At 38.3% G+C, this 12,783-nt stretch overlaps 1 protein-coding gene across 1 annotated transcript in view; it reads left to right on the top strand.

Moving 5' to 3' along the window:
* The first annotated feature begins 979 nt into the window (after positions 1-979).
* The window catches only part of tspan7 (tetraspanin 7), a 31,339-nt gene continuing 19,535 nt past the window's right edge, over positions 980-12,783 (top strand). Inside the window, exon 1 of the mRNA XM_065244555.2 lies at positions 980-1,139. Within this exon, the coding sequence (XP_065100627.1) occupies positions 1,059-1,139 (81 nt within the window). The 5' untranslated portion in view covers positions 980-1,058. The remainder of the gene's footprint in view (positions 1,140-12,783) is intronic.

Below are 12,783 nucleotides of genomic sequence, written 5' to 3'. Positions count from 1 at the left end.
ATATGATCACGAGTACAGTGGGGTCATTTAGGGTGTTAGTTTAGTGTCATGTCACATGGTGAGTGTGAAAGGCCCCATGCATTCAGCTTTAACCACATGAATACTATGGACGTGACAGCTGTGTTTTCTCTGTGTTTGTAACTTGCCTGCTTTGGTCTCGTGTAAAAGCTGCGAGCAGACTCTCACTCCACCGGGTCTCAATAGGTTGCAAATTTGGGGTGCCAAATATAGCAGGACAGCTTGTTAAATGTGAAGCCAGATTGTGAACATATTTCACACGGTGCTGGAAGATCACATGAGAGAGAGAGAGATAAATATTAAATTATTTTAATGCATTATAATGTATTCTTCACAATATAAGCATCTGATTTTATATAATTACACATCTAATAAACATATAGGTAAACAAAATATTTGTTTTTAATCTATAAGACGTTAAGGTAAGGTTTATATAACTTCACACCCCACATGAATCAATACTGTAGTAGCCTAGTATTTACTACTTAGTAATTAATACACTACTATGTACTATTGTATTCTGTAAAATTACCAATAGTTAATTAATTAACTGTAGTAAATAACGTTACTGTAGTAGGCTATACTGTAAACATGGTAAGGTTGAAAAACACTACAGTAAACACCACCGTGTATTTTCATGTGGGACGTACGTACGTCACTCACTCTATATTACAGTACTATTTCATATCTATTTTGATAAAACGCAATTATATTCATAAAACCAGACTGAATTTAACCACAAAAACATAAAAAAATCATAATAAATCTGTCTCTCACTTTCCTATCATTGACGCAAATGCACTCGCCTCACCTCTAGCGCAACTGTCGTCAACTGTCATGTGACGTCCAGCAGAGGGCGTCATTCCTCAAGGGCGGTGCTTCAACGCTCCCTCTCCTCCTGTGATTGGCCAGCAACAGGCCCGATGTAAGGAGGCGGGTTCTATTGTTATCATATCGTCCTCTGATTGGCTAGACGGATCCGGAGTGACTGGACCGCAGTGGCGGAGGCGCAGCGGAGAATCACAGCAGCCACTGCGCTCATGGCATCGAGGAGAATGGAGACCAAACCAGTGATAACCTGCCTCAAAACTCTCCTTATCGTCTATTCTTTCGTCTTCTGGGTAGGTAACTGTCGTTTTGTGAGCTTTTAATGATTTTGTGGAATATTATTGGTTGATATTTTGTTATTTAAAGGCGTTTGTTGCATTATTGCGCCGCTGGAAAACAAGTGCACCTCAGTAATGGGAGGGCTGGAACCATCCAAAGCCATTATATATATCATATAAACCATATCGTATCTGTGCACGATTGGTTTTAATCTTAAACATATGATGCATTTTAGAGGTAATTATAAATAAATAATTTTTTAACCATTTCTAAGCCAAATGATACGTGCATCACATCAGATGTAGGATGTTTTTTATTTAATTTAAACGTTAATCTTAATAAATAAACATTGACAGCACATTATTGAATAATAATTTAATATTAATATTTAAAAGCGACCAAATACACGTCATTTTAATTAAGAATTGAATATTAAAGGACGAATTGATATGCTGGGTATTCACGAATTATTATAATTTTAATATTAACCCATGTACAGCATTTTAACTCTGTTTTAAAATTAAGGTCCAAATGTGAATAGATAGATTTGTAGGGTTAAGCTTACATTGACCTTCATGTTATATGAATGGGAAGCATTACACAATAATCTTCATCTTCAAAAATGAAGATGATGGCTAACTGCTGGAAAGTCATAGCCGGGAAGAACAACATTGGAATCAGACTTGGAACCACCCCGGTACAGACTACCTGACAGTGAAATAGTCTTTGTTATCAGATGGGCATCAATGTGATATGAGATCAAGTTAGTCGTAACCAATGGCTGTTTGTTTTCCATCACTCTTGCTCTAATCCCTCACCCGGCACAGCGATCCGATCCGGTCTCTGACCCAAATCCCGATTTTCATAGTGTCACTGTGACCGTCAGGCCAGACAAATACATACAATGATGCTTGAAGCATGACATTTTCCTACATTAGAGCATTGTAAGACCATAATCTGAGGAGAAACTATGTGTTGCCTACCAAAACATGGCCGTGAAGGACATGAGTGCAGTCGGTTCAACATGTCCCAATCATCTGGATGTATGGAAACTAAGGCATGGCATACGTTTGCGAAACACCTCAGGGATGCTTATCGCAAGGTTGCTGGTTAGCATAAGGCTTAACATGACTTTTCCACGACTTTACGCTTAACCTCAGGTTGTCTTGTGGGAATCTCACCCATATTGAGTTTTATGACAACATAGTGTGAAAGAAAACTAAACTGGCCAAGGTTGTGTGTAGCGATAAAGATAAAAAAAATCAGTTGAGAAGAGCTTTGAAACTCACATTAGCTATGTTTGCATGTTCACAAATAATCTGTTTACAAATATTCTGTTTGTAATCGGAATGATGGCTTAATCGGATTGAAAAGGGTAAACAATACAATTGAAGTCGATCGAATGCAAATTTCGATTGTATTGAAAGGGGTGGTGTAGTCCCATCTGCGATCCGATTATCAGGAGAAAAGTATGCATGTAAACGCGTGAATCGTAGTATTTTCCTCAATCGGATGCAAAAATACCTTGTGCATATGCGCTGAAGAATTATGTTAAGTTCACGTCTTATTTTTACCCCTTATTTACGTTTCACAGAAACATGCAATGGCAACACGCATGGAGTTATGAGCTGTACATTCTGCAGTAGGGATCGACCGATATGAATTTTTCAGTGCCGATGCTGATTTTTGTTTCATCAGCCTTAGCTGATGACCGATACAGGCTGCCGATTTCTTTAGCCGATATTTGGAGCCGATACTGCTTTTGCTCACTCAGTTTACATCATAAAAATTATGTAAAAAAATATGTCACGTTGTTAAAAAGAGATGTTATTAGTTTGGACAGTTCTTACATTTATTTAAGTCTAGGACTAGTCTAATCCCTGTCCTGGAAACCGCCCCATAGAGATAAGAAATAAAACCCGCTTTGTTCAGCTATGATCAGCTGTTAGGCCGAGCTTTCGATGTTGTCATGGAAAGGTTGGTTGTTTTTAGTCACATGACCTGCAATCGCTTGCGGCTTCCAGCACTCTGTCTGTAAATAATGCCGTAAAAGAACAATCGGCGAACACGGCAGACATATCGGCAGATACACATAAAACTCGCAAATATCGGCCAGCCGATATATCGGTCTTTTATTATTCTGCAGCGTCCACTTTCATAACATTAGGCTATAGCAAGAAAATAGCATTGTGCCTTTCAAAAATTGTGTTTTCATTGCCTATATCTAAAAACTTTGTTCTTAAGAACAGCTTTCTCCAACTCAGCTTTGACTTTGTAAATTTATTTAGAGATACAGCGCGAACTCGACGAGAGATGCTGTGCGCAGCGTGGCGTTGCCAAGTTGATTTTTCGAGTTCAGATTTGGGCTACTATTTAAACTGTTTCAACTTGTTTTTTGTGGGTTTAAGGGTTATTTTCATTTGGGCTGCGAATAGTCATTGGGATGCTTTTGGGCTAGTTTTGAGAGTCCGTTAGGATGGTTTTGATTAGTGACAGACCGATATATCAGCCGTCCGATATATCGGGCCGATTTTTGCAAGTTTTATGTGTATCAGCATCGGCCGATATGTGGCTGCTGTGTTCACCGTTTTTTTCCGGCATTATTTACAAACAGAGTGCTGGAAGCCGCAAGTGATTGCAGGTCATGTGGCTAAAAACAACCAACCTTTCAATGACAACATCGAAAGTTCTGCCTAACAGCTGATCATAGCTGCACAAAGCGGGTTTTTATTTCTCATCTCTTTATATATTTGTAGTAGTAAAGTGCTGGAAATCCTTTGCTGATAGTTCCTCGTCATTGTGGAGAGTGCAGTTCATGGTTCCATAGCACCCTCACCTGTTTTTACTATTTGTTAAATATAGTTTTTTTTTTGTTCAATAAATGTTACTTTTTTAAATTGAGACTTTTGGCATCATCGCCATTTTTATGATGTAAATTGAGTGAGCAAAAGCAGTATCGGCTACAAATATCGGCTCAAGAAAATCGGCAGCCTGTATCGGTCATCGGCTAAGGCTGATAAAACAAAAATCGGTGTCGATCCCTTGTTTAGATATGCAAATCTGGCAATGCTGGCTGTGCGGTTGCGCAGACGTTTGGTTCGGATTTTATAAAATGTACATGTAAATGAACATTTTAATCAGATTGCAATGTAAACTATATTGTTGTAACCTTTAATCGGATTAAATTCAGTCGGATTGACAAAATTTTGTGCATGGGAACATAGAGTCTCTAAAGAGAGATAGAGAGAGAGATCACATGTGGATGTTGTCAGGTAGAGAAGATGAGTAGAGACTGTGTCATATTTCCAGATGTTCCCGATAAGTTAAGCTCATTCTGCACGTCTCTATCTATCTTGTCTTTCTTCCCTCACCAAACATTCAGCAGTGTCAGGGACAGACCGTCAAAGCTGAGAAAATCCAGATCTGAGCCAATGCAACAGATGACATTGAGTCCTACTGCTGTTAACCAACAGAATTGTGTGTTACACACCCGAACGGTTTTTATTATTCCAAACACATATATGCATAGGACCGATCATAACCAGATGCTATTTGCACAGATAATCCTAACAAAGCATGACATTGCAAGTTGTCAGCGTTTAGTCATTTTGTTATTCGTAGCTAAGAGCAAAACACAAAAAACTCAGCCAATCAGAATACCCATTTTTTTGTTGTTGTTGGAGATCCATCGGCATACGGTTACTAATGGTTTGCAAATAAGAAGAATTTAGTCATGTAAATAGTAACCTATTAGCGCCATTATTGGTGTTTTAATTGTATTTGAATGCTTTTATTATCTAGAGACACAGGAAAAGTCCCTTATGAGAGATCTGAATACATAGAGCTTAAATTAGAGTCAGGACAGCAGTACTATCGCATTTCAGCTTAGTCAACGTTTTGACATGGTCGTAACACAACACCTCATGCCACCTTCCCATGTGTATGTTTGCCTGGGAAAGACACGTGACAATGTTTTTCCTGATATGAACGTACTCCTAAAGTGCTTTGTAATACGTTTTTATGAATATTCATTTATGATAAGCAGGATGCATTAGCGTCAAGTTTGGTAAAATCGAAGGGTTTGATTGAAGCGTGCAAATAGTTGAGTATTGGGTCAAATCGAGCCAGGCTTTTACCGAGCGATCGATTTGATTGAATGATATTTATTGACGTTCTGGAGCATTGCGAAAGACATGTTGTTTTAGTATATGTGAAGGGTGACTTTGCAGTGTGTGTGTGTGTGTAACTGATACACATCCAGACAGCATGGGACTACCGCAACCATGCCAGAGTTCCCGTCATCTATATATAATTCGCTCAAAGAGTCAATACAGCAACGAAAATCTTATTTGCACCCACTCTGAACTCTCCCCTGAGACTTGAGGTTACCAGGGACAAATCAGAAAAGACAGGCGAGCTGTTTTTCTGGTTTGTTACTGTCATGAAATAAAGACTGAAGTGCGGTTACGTAGAAACAGACTTGACGGAAGATAGTACTTTTGCATGCCTGAAAATCATTTATATTTGTCTTTAACTACACCCGAGTTAAAAAGGGACAAACCCAGCTGTTGGGTTCACCCAGTAAATGTTTATATTTGACCCAACATTGGGTTAAAACAACCCAGGTTAAATTACGTCTCGACAGATTGGGTTTGTCCATTTTTGACAAAGTAACACGTAAAGCAACCAATCACATTTCGTTTTGTGCCGTCTCATGTTTAGGGGCGAGGAAATGTCTCCTATGAACGTCTCTGACAGGTTAAAATATCGCTTTAACTCTTTCCCCGCCATTGACGAGTTATCTCGTAAATTAAAGGGATAGTTCACCCAAAAATGAAAATAATGGCATTAATGACTCACCCTCATGTCGTTCCAAACTCGTAAGACCTCCATACATCTTCGGAACAGAGTTTAAGATTTTATCTTGTTGACCCTTCATTGAAAATTTAGGTACGGTATACTATCCATGTCCAGAAAGGTAATAAAAACATCATCAAAGTAGTCCATGTGACATCAGTGGGTCAGTTAGAATGTGTTTAAGTATCGAAAATAAATTTTGGTCGAAAAATAACAAAAATTATGACTTTATTCAGCGTTGTCTTCCGCTTTTGTTGTAAAGCGCATGCGCGAGACTAAAGTCACGTGATTGCAGATGACGTACGACGCGTCTGACGTGTTATCTGGTGCGCCCCAGCTGTTTTTTTTGTGCGCCCGGGCTTCGTTTACAATCTGAAGGAGATGCACGCTGTAAGTTTGAAAAAAAACCCGTTGCAAACATGTCTGAGGATAACACGTCATCCGCATCACTGCAGTTTCACGCATGCGCTTCACAACAGACGCGGAAGAGAAGACAATGCTGAATAAAGTCGTAATTGTTTTTATTTTTGGACCAAAATGTATTTTCAAGGCTTCAACACATTCTGGCAGGCAACTTTTAAAAAATGGCTAATGGGGAATGAGTTGAGATTTCACTAATTGCGTCACACAAAACTCTTTTTCCAGGGGCCGTTGAAAAACGCGACACACACATCTCATGGAAATCCCGTATAATTCAACCAATCAGAGGACGACTTTCAAAGTTTTCAGAAAAGTTTCAATATGTATCAGACAGTCAGATTATTTTTGACCCAATGCTGAGTGTCGCTGAATAAAAAAACTGTCGTTCTTGAAGGACGAGAATTTGGCTCATTTGCAACGTTTAGATATGCGAAGCGTGGCAGCCAAGCCATAGATGTCACTATCGGCACAGCCGAATGAATTATGAAAATTGAGATATTGTCACCTTTAGTTTGGGGTGTTTATATTGCCGGAGAGGAAGACGTAATGGTTATAGCGCAGTGTTCTAATTGGTACCAGTTCAATATCTTGTTGCTGTTTTCATGAGTTATTTTGCTCCAAGTCAACGTTATGAGCGCTGGCAGTCCTGTTCATTACAAAAGACAATTACCGCTCCGGTTTTATTGGTGCCCTTTGGTGATATTATGGAAATGAGAGGGTAAAGTACTGCAGTGCTGTTGATATATTTCGTCCTTTTGTGTGTCGGGCCATCGACACTTGGCTACGTTTCGTTTGTTTCTTATTACGCACGTTGAGATTCAGAGTTTTTGTTTCTGTTCTGAAATCATTTTGACGTTCATGATGGATGTTTGCGAAACTCTAATGAAAAATTATTCATTTGTGTTTAACCTTAAGAAAGAAAGTCATATATCTGAGATTGGTTGCCTTTTTGGGTGAGGGAATTTTAATGTTTGTGTCAACTATTCCTTTTATAGACTTTAAGAGATCTCTTGCTATTATTCTAACGTGAATCCTATTAAACGAACCCGGCTCTTAGGTGTTCAGCCGTAATACCTGAATGACAGGTGAGAAAGATTATTTATGTGCTTGATTCACTTCATAATGTTATAATATACTTTATAATGTTCATAAAGTCTTCCATTCAACAGATTTGTTGGTATATACTATATGTAATTTGCATGTGCATCTTATTGACATAAAATTTTGGTCTGCTCATTTTAGACTCGACTTTGGTGAGCACCCAAAACAGAACCACCTGCATTAATACCTCAAAGGAGGTTTAGGGGGTTTATCTCCCAGGAAACAGGATCCCTACCTCCTATTATCTGCATCAAACACTCACCGCGGTTTAATAAACAGGAATGGGACAAAAGTCAAAGGAGTGTCTGATCAATGCAGTTATCAGTGCAGAATCGTTCAATCTTAATTCAGACCCGCTTGTGTTGACACCCGAATCAAATCTATCGAAAATAATTGAAGTGAAAATAAAATTTGTTACTGTGGCCAAATATTGATTGCATTGTTTAGTATTTCAAGAATTGTGTACATGTTTATGTGCTAGGTGGGATTATGCTGTACATTGTACATTAATTTACAGTAACTTACTGTAATGTCTCATTTCTGTATGCGTCTGAGGTTTGGCATCGTGCTGTGTGTTCGGATCAAAGCTTTTTAGTTAATCCTTGTCAGGATGTCCAAATGATTATGTGTTTATATAGATGGGATCGTATAACCCAGTATTTACTGTTAAACGTACTAGGACGCCAAATGCATGTTGGTGTTTTGTTCGGGTTGGTCTGGTTAATAACAGTAGTTAGACAATGCTGGTTGAAGCTAAAGTATAATTACAACATTACGTGGCCTTTGTTTTTTTCTGATGATCATTTAAAAGGGTTTTCTGAGGAGATGCTTTTGCAATAAGTGTATACAGCGCAATATTCAATTATAGTACCGCAAATGAATATAAAATGTTTTTTTTGTGTTCCTGTATCTCAAAGGTTTGATTCCCAGGAAACATACATACTAACTTTCATGCAAAGTTGTGGTTAGAAAAGTCAAACAAATGCATAATGTTACAGTAAATTAACCATATTACTAAGGAACTGTGACTGGTAATTAGTTTGCATTCCTGGGATATTCCTTATTAGTTTGTGGCTGTGGAATTCCTGTCATGAGGTACGGTATGGAATCCACGAGTTACGCTCTGTTAGCGTGTCTCTGAGTTTATGCTCTGACTATTTTAACACGGACTTGGTAATGAAAGAGATGCTATTATTAGTCTCTGACTTCAGCCGTGGTGCTAGATGCTTGTGTTCACTTTGTTCTAACATTGAGATTACCGGCATTACGCTTGGGAGGAAAGGCACGCTAAGTGTTTGTTACGTGTTAGCAGCACATAGCGTCGTGTCTGCAGTTGGTACGTGCAAACAGAAGGCAAGAGGCCTGATGATTGCTGTTAAAAAAACTTGTTGATGCATTTGTTTTGCTCATCTTCTCTAACCCATTCAATTTATTCCCCGTTTAGCTCCATTGAGTGGTTTCGAGGGCATTGCTATGTATTTGATGAGTGATTTTGATATTCTGGTCTCTAGATATGAGTCAGGTCCTATGGAGTCAGATTTGCGCCAATAGAACTGAATGCTTTCAAGAAGCTAACAAAATATAAAACTAGGGGTGGGCGATATGACCAAAATCTTAACGATATGTATCACAGAAGACTTTTTTTTACCGGTATTAGACATTTGTAACAGTTAATCATGTCTACCGGTTCATCGCCCATCACTATATACATCAAGAAAGAAGAAAAACTTTTTGAAAATAATTAGGGCGATAATAATCACGATTAATCGTTTGCAGAATAAAAGGTTTTGTTTACATCATATATGTGTGTGTACTGTGTATAATAATTATGTATAAATAAATATACACACATGCATGTATAATTTTAAGAAAAAAATATTTATAGATTAAATATTTATATATAATATAAATTATATATAAATATAAAATTTATATACACATGTAAATACGCCTTAAATACCTACATGCAAGTGTATTTATTAATGCATAATTATTATACACAGTACACACGCATATATGATGTAAACAAAAACTTTTATTCTGCAAACGATTAATCGCGATTAATCGTTATGCAGCCCTACAAATAATAAACTAACGGGGCGGTCACACTACAGTTTTTGTTCCATTGACTTCCATTCATACACATGTGAATGCGTCAGACAAAAAAGCAAGCTTGTGCAAAGATATTTGTTGAACTGGTGAACTGCGAATTTCTATCATGAATATTTGAAAATATCAAAGTCTAGTGTGACACCACCATCACTTGAAAAAAAGTGTAGTTTTTGATACGCATTAGCTATGATTTGGACTAAGGTAATCTACTTGTTGTTTATTTTGCTTGTTATCAAAAACAAACTTCTCTTATGCAGGGTTCACATCAAGATGCGGTAGAGGCGGCAAGCGCAAGTGATTTACATGTTAAGTCAATGCTAAGATGCGATTAGGCATCCTGCGGCGCGGATGGCGCGTTCCGCGGGAAACACGCGAGTTGAAAAATCTGAACTTCGCCGGATTTCTGCATCACGTTAACCATCAGGACCTTGCTGTGGTAGTGACGTGATTACAGGAAGCTAGCGGAGTCGCAGAAGCCCCTTCTGATGATGCAAATTTCCATGTGAATGTCTCAAATGACTAGAATTTCATGCGCGGCTTTTACGCGCAAATGAAGCGAGTAAACTCAAATGTTCAAGCGTCCAACTACTCGCGAATAGCGCATTTTTTGCCACCTCTACTGAGGCTGGTGTGAAGGCACCATAAGGGGCGATTAACATTTTGCGTTTTTGCTCAAGTTCGTTATTTCAAATGTAGGCGCGCTCATAATAGAGGCGGCTGCAGTGCGATGCACCAGTTTTTTCCATGCACATCCGCACCGCATCGAGTTAAAAACATTTCAACTTTCTAGAATGGTGCAAGTGCACCGCAGGTCATGTGACAAGAACCAACAGACGGTGTCGTTTTCCGCACGGATTTAGACGCGAAATGTGAACCGCCCCTAAAAGATCTTTGTTGTCCATGATTCTTTGCTGAGTTTTCCGGATGTTACGTTTGTTCCACGAAAGCTGTTTGTTTATGTTGTTACTGCTGAATTCGATTTGACATATCATCCCCATGCGACAAGTTACATGCCAAAATTGAATGCATAGGGTGGGTTTGTTTGTATTAATGAGATGGAGTGTTCTCATTTCCTACACTGTTAAACGCAGATGCATTCTGTGAAACTTGACAGTGTTGTTTTTTGATAGCGTCTATTTATCATTTCTGTACTGTATACTCATCTATCTATCCATCCACCCACTCGAGAAAGAGTTTGTCCATTCCTCCCAACTGCTAGAGACACAGTCAATTTAGTCTCAGGCAGATTAAATCCGGAGGTGTCGTCCATTTTCCTGTCAGTTGTCTCACTGAATAATAAGACAGACCTTTCAAATGCGTTAACTCCTGCGAGACGGTGTTATTTAGACATTGAATATCGTTCGGCGCTCCCTCCCTGCTGCTTTTCGCTGAACTTTAATCTAACGTTTCTCGGAAACGGTGCGAGAGAGAGGATCGGGCTGGGCGCCCAGAGCCTCTGACAGCTGGAGATGACCATTAAACGTGCGGTTGGCCGTCTAACCCATCCTCTTAGGACAGACAGCACTTAACGTTGATCACGATGATGAACGGAGGTGAAATGGACGAGAGAGAAAGAGCAGTGAAGTGGAAGACTAGGAAAAGACCAGCTCCCACACATTTTAAAACTGATTCAATCTTTTTTGCTTAAAAATTCACATACTGATATGACAGAAAGAGTGTGTTTGAGTATATCAGACACGTTTGTTACATAACCTGTTGTTTGGGAATCGTGTGTGTGTGTATTTGTTTCACCTACTTAATTGCTTGCGGACAGCAGGATTGAAAAAGTCAGCATTGTATACCAGCTGGATGTCCGGCACTCATAAACAACAGGAAGAGAAACTTGAAACTACTTGGAAAAAAATCTATTCATATACCGCAAATTTTTTTTGTTAATCTGTAGTTTTGCATAAACAGAAGTGTTAAAAATGAAAGTACTGACTTGTTTATAGTTTATTTTAGGCTAAATGTAAGCTTAAATGACAGGCTTCACACAATGTTTTCGGAGGTGATTTGTGGATTGAGATTACAGCTGGTTCTGGGGATTACTGTTGCCATGGATACAGATTCCCTCCTATTGTTCGACAAGGACCAGGCATATTGACTGCACTCAAACAGCCACGAGATAAACATAGTTAGTTTTGCGCTAATTAGTGGCAATATTTGTTTCTGGCTTTTACAGTTTTGAATGAACCAGAAGCCTTATTCATGGAAGAGGTTTTCATTTTTTTTTACATTGATGTCATTGAATCACTCGTGCTGGCCTGGACAGTATGTTTTTAATAATCATATCGGATATACGCAAGCAGTTGGAAAGATAAACTTATAAAACTTAAAAAAGTTATTTCTAATTCAAAGGACAACATTTTTTAGTTGTTTACTGTCAGCTTCATAAACTTCATGAGTTTGGTTCTAAAATGCAATAAATCCATTTTAACTAATTTGGGTAAAAATTTGTTTTCTATACCAAGAAAGTGACAAGATGAAAACCACTATTTTCTTTCACATAGCATCTTCAGGTTATTATAACATTAAAAATTTAAATCCATAATTTGATTTTCAAAAAATTAAAAAGAATAAAATTGTTTTACAAAGAAAAATTTTTTTCCGCAAAATAAGCAAAATCCATGACAAGCTTTTTTTCAAAATTCTATAAATCTATCGAATCAATATGTAAATGTGCATTCATTGATTTAGTGACTAGTGATATACACTGATTAAAAAAATAAACATTAAACTTGGGGTCCATGATCTCTAAAAGCCAATGTTGACATTTGAAATCACCTAATCAAACACGTCTCTACCCCAATAGAATCTGGACCTTCTTTTGATAGACCCGCCCCACACATAAGCAACCCTGGCAACAATGTCAGATAAATTACGCACCCCCCTTTAATGGCATTAATCCAAACACTCACTTTGTCATATTAAGAACACTGTCATTGCTGCTGTCATCCTTGCAACGGTGTCCCTGAACTTTTTTGACAGCGATCAGCTGTAAAATGTTTTGGTCCTGCTCGATTTTCGTTGACTTCGAGTAAAATAATGGAAAGTTTTTCATAAGATCCCCTGGGGTCAATGTGTTAGCATGACAGAAGCTTGATGCTGTCGGGAGAACAAGCAACAGCCGGCATTTTTCCTTCGCAAGAGTGCCTCTCACGTAAATTA

This window comes from Paramisgurnus dabryanus, chromosome 24, assembly GCF_030506205.2.
Source record: "Paramisgurnus dabryanus chromosome 24, PD_genome_1.1, whole genome shotgun sequence".
Taxonomy (NCBI): domain Eukaryota; kingdom Metazoa; phylum Chordata; class Actinopteri; order Cypriniformes; family Cobitidae; genus Paramisgurnus; species Paramisgurnus dabryanus.
The sequence above is the reverse complement of the archived record's forward strand: the minus strand, read 5'-3'. Positions and strand labels throughout refer to the sequence as shown.